Source organism: Zonotrichia leucophrys, chromosome 6 (genome assembly GCF_028769735.1).
Source record: "Zonotrichia leucophrys gambelii isolate GWCS_2022_RI chromosome 6, RI_Zleu_2.0, whole genome shotgun sequence".
Lineage (NCBI taxonomy): Eukaryota > Metazoa > Chordata > Aves > Passeriformes > Passerellidae > Zonotrichia > Zonotrichia leucophrys.
Window position 1 is genome coordinate 21,594,283 of NC_088176.1, and position 8,745 is coordinate 21,603,027.

At 55.5% G+C, this 8,745-nt stretch overlaps 1 protein-coding gene across 1 annotated transcript; it reads right to left on the reverse strand.

Annotated features, from left to right (window-relative positions):
* Nucleotides 1–1,800: 1,800 nt before the first annotated feature.
* Nucleotides 1,801–5,893, reverse strand: ZNF503 (zinc finger protein 503). The gene is made up of 2 exons (XM_064717213.1): nt 4,916–5,893; nt 1,801–3,819 (listed from the first exon to the last, which is right to left on the reverse strand). Exons 1-2 carry the CDS (start codon nt 5,222–5,224, stop codon nt 2,299–2,301), a joined length of 1,830 nt encoding a protein of 609 aa, XP_064573283.1. The 5' UTR covers nt 5,225–5,893; the 3' UTR covers nt 1,801–2,298.
* Between the last annotated feature and the right edge of the window lie 2,852 nt (nt 5,894–8,745).

An 8,745-nucleotide genomic window follows, 5' to 3' on the forward strand; every position in this document is an offset into this window, starting at 1 on the left:
GGACTGCGAGCTTGTTCTGCCTTTCTCGGGCTCGCCGGATGAATCCTCCGCCACCATCACCCCCGACCCGAGAAGCCCTTCTTTCAATTACTTTCTGTGTTTGTATCGGCTTCTTATTTTATAACTAAAGTTTACTTGGCGCAGTTAACAGCACTGCCCTCTCCTCCCTTTCTCAAACTCATCGGTTCAGAACGAGAGCCCGTTTTACATTTCCTAAAGCAGAGATCCGCAAAGGTGCCTTTCCCATTTAAGGCGGCTGGGGGGTAACACGTTTGGTTAAACCGCAAAGCGTTTCCCGAGCCGCTTTCGGACAGCGTCCCGACAGAGCCGCAGTGCGGCCCAGCCCCGGCCTCCCCGCGTGTGTCCCGGGCCCCGCCGCGGGCCTGGCCCGGAGAGCCGTGCCGGGACGGCCGCTGCAGCTTCAGGAGCTCGCTGCTTTTCTCGCCTTTGCACATTAACGCTAACTTCCACTAATTATCTGAAGCAAATGTATTCGACTAATTAGCATCTGGGCACCACGGGAAACTCTGAACAGTAATTATATTGTGGGGGGAATCCAGAACGAGGGAGAAAACCCGGTGATTTGTCAAGCGAAGTCGCCGCTTGCAGCTTTGCCCCCCGCCAGTGCGTCGGGCTGGGGCCGGGGCGGGAGGAGCGGGGCCGAGCGAGGGGCAGCAAGTCCTCGGCTCCGCCTGGGCCGCTGCTCGAACGCCGGGCAGGGCGCGGGGCAGAGCCCTGCGCTGGCATTGCCCTCACGGACTGCGCTAGCGCTTTTCCGACTGTGTCGGCGGCACCGGTTTGCTGCGCAGTTTCGGCAGCTGCTCCGCCGCAGCCCCCGCTCCTACCTGAACGCAGGACGACGAGCCGGAGCTGGGCGGTGGCCCTGGGGCGCCAGGAGGAAACCCGGGCTGCGGAGGCAGAGGCGCGGTGCGGGCAGGGGCAGCCCCTCTCGGGATCACGTCAAGTTTGGCACTGCACTTCAGTAAAGAGCAAACTCGGCCCAAATAACGGATGGCTTCTTTTTTTTCCCGTCCCTTTCTTTTTAAGAGAACATGAATTTTCTGAGCAGTCCGATTTTTTTTTTTTTACATGACGATCTTTTGTGCTGCGGTGCGAACTGAAGAGAGAAATTGAAAATAACTGGATGAGCTCAAACAGCGCTTCCCTAATTACTTCTGAACTTCTCATTTAGAAAGAGATGAATAGGTATGCATTACATTGCTAAAAAAAAAAGCTTTCGGATAATCATCTTACACTTTTACAAAACAGTCTTGCCTTCCCCGTTTCTTTCTAAAGAAAGAAAGAAGTCTTCTAGTTGAAAACTAGTTTTAAAAACCAGATATTTCACAGTAAAAACGTTTAAAAATATAAGTTTACCTTCTTTAAAGACAGGGGAAGAGATTTAAGCGATTCTCAGTTTTCTTATTTCGTGCCAGAAAATTCTACTGACGAGGAAAAAACCAACTGTGTCTGATTATTTTTTAAGAGAGCCCTGGGGTTACAATAAAAAAAACTTTGGTTGTTTTTTTTTTTAATTTTTAATTAAAATTGAATAAACGCTTAAGGAGAAATTAGCAGTCACCTTCATCCAAGACCTACTCGGGTTTTATAACAGAATCAAAGCGTATTTAAAAAAAAAAGTAAAACCTTTTAATACATCAAATATACGGAATTTTAATCTTTAAAGCGATACATTGTCTATTTTAGTACATGACGTAAACCTTACTTAACCCTTTTTACAGGGTGGACTTAAAAATTAAAAATAGTTAAGTGTTCCTTTAAAGAACAAAATAAGGCAAATGAGGTTTTTGGAATAGAATTGTTTTTGTTTTTTCTTCCAGAATACATACAAAAAAATACCAATTCTCTTTCAAGGGTATACACCTTAAAAATAATTGCAATTTGAAATTATAACTGACAAATTGCGAGTTGTTTTTAGTAACAAACATGCATGTAAATTTTTTTGTTTCAATGAGACATTAAATAAGAACGTACAATACAATCATAGCAATTTTAAAGTAACATTAAAGAGAAGACCTCTATCTTTTTATTTATATTCTACAATGGGTGTTCCACTTTTACCTATTGAGCTCAGTTTAGTAATGCACTTTATGATTCGTTGTCCCGCTTGAAGCTAACATAAATAAATACAGTGCTCATGGATCCAGTCCTCAAATGAACACTATTTTATAAAAAGTCAGGGTTTTTTTTTTCTTTCCAACTTTTATAAAGTTTCGCAGGGCTTCCTTCCTTTACCGCTAGACTTTGTGTTGTGTGTCAGAGCCCCGCTGCCTGCACTCACTGGTACCCCAGGGCCGAGGCTGTGGTGAGTCTCTGCCCATAGAGTGCATAAGGGGAGTAGTAGGGTCCGGTGGCAGCGGGCACGGGCACGGGGGCCCCGGGGGTGGGCAGGGGGCTCTTGGAGTACGGGTGGTAGCGGCTGCCGAGTCCCAGCGCGTGGTGCGGGCTGCGCAAGGCCAGCGTGCCCGGGCTGCCCGGGGCGCCCGTCGTGGGGATGTGCATGTGGCACGCCATGGCCGCGGCCGCTGCGCTGGCCAGCGACGAGGAGCTGGGGTAGCTGGAGAGGAGTTTATCGGTGCCCGGGAAGGCAGTATGGGTCCGCAAGTGGCTAAGCAGCTCCTCCGAGGTGGCGAAGCGCTTGTCGCAGGGTCCGTTGGCCGACACCCAGTTGCAGATGTGTGGCTGGGGGTCGTTGGGGAGCATGAAGCCGTAGGGGTACAAAGGGTGGCCGGCTAGCGAAGGCGGCGTGGCGCCGGTCAGAGAGGAGTGGACGCTGTGCAAAGGGTGGGTGGGGTAGACGAGGGGGTATCCGGACTTGAGGGCTTGGTCGTGGGCGCAGGAGGCTCCGGCGGCGCCTGCCAGGTGGCTGGCGCAGTGGTAGCTCAGGCAGTACGGGTCTCGGCACAGGCTCGCCGTCATCACCGACGGCGGCGATGCGCCCGCCAGCGGGCTCGACCCCGCCGGCTTGCTGCAGCCCAGGCTGCTGGCGGCGGCCAGCTGGGCCCCCACCAGGCTGGAGGATTTGGTGGGGTCCAGAGCCACTCCGTGCGGCAGGAACTGTGGCGGGTAGCCGGCGTAGGCTCCAGCCAGCGTCCCCGGATAGCTCATGCCCGCCGGGGGCAAGGGGAAAACGGTCTGGCCCGGCTTGTAAGGGGAGACGGGGGCCACGAGGCCGGAGCCCAGAACGGAGGTGGAGGAGGTGGCGGTGGTGCTGCTGCAGGAGGAGGCGGAGTCCGATGCGATGGGCTTGGAGCCCGGCGTGCTCTCCTGGTGCTGGTTGACCTCCACGTTAATCCCGGCACAGCTCACGCTAATCCGGCTGTGGCTGATACTGGTGGTGCCCGGGCCTCCCTCCGAGCCGGAGCTGCCGCTCTTACCGCAGCCCTCCGAGTCCTTCTTGTCCTCCCCGCCTTTGCCCTCGGCCGGCAGCAGCCCGGGCGAGCAGGCGGAGGCGCTGGAGTTGGGGCTGCCTGTCCTTGGGGTGAACGGCTGGCAGGTGGCGCTCGGCACCCGGAATCCCGACTTCTCCCCGGCCGCGACCCCCGCGGCGGGGGCGCCCGCGCAGCCCGCCGCCCCCGGCTCCTTCTTCTCCGCGCCCGGCTTGGAGTACGGCTTGAAGCTCGATTTGTCCTCCACGCCGATGTCGCTGAGCTTCAAGGGGCCCGACTTGGAGTCCTTGTCGCCTCCGGAGCCATTGGAGGTGACCGAGGAGAGTTTGGAGGAAGGGGACGGGTCCGGCTTCCCTATCTGCGAGCAAGTTTGTGCCAAAAGGGCCAGGGGGCTCTTCTTTGCATCCAGCTGCGGAAATCAGAAGGACACACAAAGAAAGAGATTTAATCGGGGTCTGAGAAACCCCCCCTCCCCGCTTACATAGGACTCTTGTCCCGTAGGTTTCCGCAGAGTACAGCCTGGAAGTAACGAACAGTTTGTGCGCATTCATCAATTTGACAGCCCCCTCCCTTGAATGCACCATTTTCCATAAAGCCTTTAAAAAGGGCTGGGGATTTTCGTATCCCTGCGAGCTCGCCGCGGCCGCCTTCAATGCCCCCAGCGTCCCCGGCAGCGGCCCGGGCAGCGCGGAGCTCGGCGTCTCGGCGTCGCTCGGGCCGTGCTGGCCCGCAATCCCGCCCGTGAACTATAGCGACTGCAGCATTTCTGCACCCTGACTGCTGGCACTATTTATAAACAGAGCCCGAGCTAGCCGGCGAGCAGGGCTGCCCGGGAGAAGAGTGTCCTCGCTCCGCAGAGACCTTAATGAAATCATTCATTCCCACGGACACACCCTTCCCACCACCAGCTCTGTTTCGAGTTTCGGTCCCGCAAATAGCGAGCTAGGCAGAGGGGGACCAGCAACCTCGACAGAGCAGAAAGGGGACCAACAGGCGCCTCGAAGTACAGATCCGTGTCGGTACTTTAAAGGAATCGGTCGGCGAGCTGAAATAGTTATTCTGCCGCACCCGCGTTTGAGCCTGTCGCTTTCCGCGTCGTGTCGTCCCGTCCCGTGTGTGTCCCCCCTCACCCCAACACACTCCCTGCAAAAGCAAGGTTGTTTGGCGCTCGGAGCGCTGCTTATTTGCGTGGCCGGATCGTGACCCCAGCGTGGATCGGTTCCTTCCACCCACCCTTCCTCTCAAAAAGCAGAGAGAAAAAAAAAAAGCTCAAAATAGCAAAAAAGAAAATATTATTTTTACACAGGAACTAGACATTATCCCAGTAAACACGGAAACAATACCCAGGAGCGGCTCCTCGCACTAACTCGAGATCAAAAGAAGCCCCTGTCCCGGTGTAAATGCATTTCAAAGCGCAGGAAAGTGCCGAGGGCGGCTGGCGGAGCCGCCATGCACAGCCAGCGCCCGGGCAGGGACGAGGAAAGCGACGGGGGCCGGGTCCTTACCTCGATGGGGCTGACGGGCGTGGAGGGTAAAGGCTGCAGGTATTCAGGGTGTAAAATGTGTCCAGTCCGCGCCGTGAGCATTTTCAAGACTTTGATGGGAAGGCGGTTGGCTTGGCGTAGCGGGTCCGAGGGGGGGACGGCGTGGAAGCAGGGCTTGGCGGCGGCGCTGCTGCCGTTATTCCCAGCGTGCCCGTTCGGCCCGGCGAGGTCGGCGGCGCTGCGGCTGCGGCGGGGGCTGCCTCCGGGCTCGCTGAGGCTGCTGCTGCGCTTACTACTTCTTATAGCAGAAAGCGAGGGCGATGTGATCATGACCCAAAACCTCGCATGAAAACTGGGGCAAGTGGCGCCGCTCGCACTCGGAAACGCTCGCTCGCTTTCTGCGGGCGAGAAAGGAAAAAAGCCACACGCCCCCCGAGCAGAAAAACAAACATACAATGTCCCGTGGCTCTCTCTGGCGGGGAGGGCGTGGGTGGGGAGGGGGAGGGAAAGGGGGAGCCGGCCGGAGAGAAAGAGGAGGAAAAAAAGCCGAGTAATCCTTGGGCTGTGCTGGGGGCGGGGGTGGGGGCTGCGAGCGTGTGCCGCGGTCCCCCTCGGCCGCTCTCAGCTCCCCCGGCTGGCGCGGCGCGGAGCGCTCGCCTCCGCCGCTCAGCTGTGATGCGAGCCGCTGCCCATCCAGCCCGGGATCTGGCAAAGAAACTCACTTCAAAAGCAGCTGAATTAGTCTGAGATTAAAGCCTTTGCCGCCTTCCAATCAAATGGGACCCCGAGGTGATTGGAGGGTCAAGGGGATGTGACGTTCCCTTTTCTGGGCTTTTTTTTTTCTCCGTTTTTAATGGTCTCTCGCTCTTTTTTTTTTTTTTTTTTTTTTCCTTTCTCGTCCGCCTTCCCTCTCCCCTCCCCTCCTTCCTTGTTTTCGCTCCTAGGATGGGATGGGCGTTAATTCTGTGTTTCACATCAAGCGCTGCGAACGTTTTTCTTCCTCCGCAGGCAGCGCGGATCGCGCGGCAGCGGCGGGGCGGCCGCGGGGCTGGGGGCGCCGCGCCTGCCGGGGGGCGGCCGCGGGCTCCGCCGCCCTCCCTTCCCCCGCCCGCCCCCGCCGCTCGCACACCGCCCCGAGCACGGCCTGCCGCCCGCCACGCACGGCACGGACGGGCCCGGCCCGCGCCCCCCGGCCCCGGGCCGCTCCGGGGCCGCCGCCGCGCCGTGTCCCCTCCGGGAGGCGGGAAGGGCGCGGGGCGATTTTCCCGCCCCTCCCGCCTGACAGCGCGGGGAGGCCCGGACGAGAACCTGCAGAGCGCCGGCCTGCACGTCGCCGGCGGCAGCGGGCGGGAGCCGGGGCGCTGCGGCGCGGCTTGCGGCGGCGCGGGGAGCGCGGCGGGATTGGGGGAGGTCGTCACACGCGGGGCTGTCACGCACAGCCCGCCGCCGCCTTTCGGGACTCTCCGCCCCGCCGTCAATTGTCAGTGCTCCCCAACCGCAATCAATCAGTTATTTGTCAGCCCCTGTCAATCCGCCCTTGATTTATGTCAGCTTTTGTTGCTGATTACAAGCCTGGTGTGACTTGAAGGGGGAAGGAGAGAGAGAGGGAGAGGGAGGAATAAGGAAAGAAAACAGAGGGAGAGACGGGCTCCTCGGGAGAAAAAGCCTTTTAATTTACGGAATAAATCCTTGGAGTAAACTGGATTGTTTGCCAGCAGCCCGTAGCCCTCCCCAGCTCCTCACTGCCCTGTCGGGGAGGGCAGCTGGACTTCTCTTCCCCTTCCCTCTTCGTCCTGTTCGAAAGTGTCCTTCGTCCCTGCACCCGCCGGGCTGAACCGGTCCCCGGCAGCAGGGGCCTGGGGAGGCGGCCCCTCGGCCCGACGAGAGTACTGAGAGTACCGGTTCGCCATTTATGTGCTGGATTTTAAGCTAGGCTGTGTTGAGAGCCTTCTGGGTACGCTCACGGTGTCCACCCGGGCGTTACATTCGTCTTGCTTTGTGTCTGTGCGCTCCCGAGGGGTACCGAGTCCTCTGCCCTCAGCCCCGTTTTTACCGGTGCCGGCGGATGCCCCGAGCGGAATCCGCAGCCCTTCAAGTCGCTGGGTTGCCTTTTTCTTTCCTCTTTGTACTTTGCTTCCCACTATCCCCCCACCTCCTCATCCCATAACATTTTTTCACAGGCAAAATGTGTTAATCAATCTTTTACTTTTGTTTCCGGATCTGACATGGTGGCCCACACAATCTACAACATTAACAAAAAGGTCACTTGGAGATAAAGCACGTTTGACAAGTGAAGAACAAGGCAAGTGCTTTAGGGGTCGCGTCCAATTCCTGACCTGGACTCCAACCAGAACAGGCGCTGATCCTGGAAGGGTTGGACGAGAGGAAGGACTTTCACTTTCTCACGTTTAGATTTGCTGAACCCAGTCCTTTTTCTTCGCTTGAAACACCGATCTGCCCTAGTCCCTAAGCAGATGTGTCAGATAGTCTTTAATGACCCGCTCTTCTGACGAGGTGTATGTAAGGCAGGTTTTGCTCGGTATCCCCCCCTTCCCCCGCCAAGAGGTACCCCTTAAATCTTGCAGCGCAGTGAGTATATCTGCTGTATTTTATTTAAACCACTTTACTCTTTTACTACAGTGTATAGAGTAGAATAAATACACGGAACTCCTCTAGCTTTAATAAAGATGCGATTAATTTTAACAAACTTTTAAATTTCTGTCTTTTCTCTGAAAGATAAGGTTTATTGGCGCAACTTCTCAGTGGAGAATCATAAACGTACTTTCACTTTGCAATCACCGCGGTCATCTTGCAGGACCATCAAAATTAAAAGGCAGGGGAGAGGAGGTAGAGAAAGAAATCCTGCATAAAACCCACGATATTGCAATAGGACTGACAAGACCCACAACTTGCCCTCAAGGAACTCCCCCACCCCCCCCGGCCCCCCTCCTTTATCTAGAGTGGAAGTGACTTGAATCTGCCCCAGGTTTTCCCCCAGTTCTTTCTTTTGTTGTCAAGTCCAATTGATAAATGGAGTGCAGTAAAACTCTGGAAGAAAAAAAAAAAAAAAAGCTGAAACCTTCATTTGTGTTCATTTGCATTAAAGTGCTTGGAACAGCTGTTTTCCTTACAGGACCGGGGAGACTCCTATCTGTTTTCTCGTTGTATTTATCCTGCCTCCCAGGGTGAAAGACTAAAGATTAATTGTCTTAAGGTAGAGTCAGCTGTGGGAAGGCTCTCCCTCCCCATTTTTCCTTCCCTCTCTCTTTTCTTGTGGAGGTGAGGGTGATTTCGGGAAGGGTTGTTTTACTTGTAAGCCAAGGAAGCAGAGGCGATAGTCGGTACTTGTATAAAACAGGCAGCGCACCGACGGGGAAAGCGGGGGACGGAGCGGGGGGGACAGCACGAACCCCGATCTTTCTGGCTGAAGTAGAAGCATCAGAGGGTAATTTAATTAGCAACTTCAGAGGACAGCTTTTTCATTTGCTTCTCTTTTTCATTTTTTTTCCTCTCCCCTCAGCCTTTGAAATGAGATTTAAATCTCACTCGGTACTGTAAACTTTTTAATGTAGAACCTTGTAAAAAAATCAGCCCCAAGACATCTCCTCCCCTTTGCGCCCTCCAAAGCATTTTTGAGCTATGAGAGCTTATTCACTGCGCTTAACACACGCAGAAAACGATTCCCAGCGAGGGGCTCGGAGTTAGGATGCACACGCGTAGGATCGGGCGGGCGGCGGGGCTGCAGCTTGAAAGCGGTGCGGAGTTTGTGATTTGCCTGCTGCGGGCTCCTTTCCTCTCCTGAGCCGAAGAAGAGCGATTCTGTCCTGCTCGTTACCTTCGCGAGGGATTCT

Excerpts from the sequence above, each read along its gene's own strand:
- ZNF503 (XM_064717213.1), bottom strand. The coding sequence starts at position 5,224 with ATGATCACATCGCCCTCGCTTTCTGCTATAAGAAGTAGTAAGCGCAGC. Across the intron at positions 3,820-4,915 it reads CGCCCGTCAGCCCCATCGAG|CTGGATGCAAAGAAGAGCCC; the intron begins GTAAGGACCCGG and ends TGATTTCCGCAG.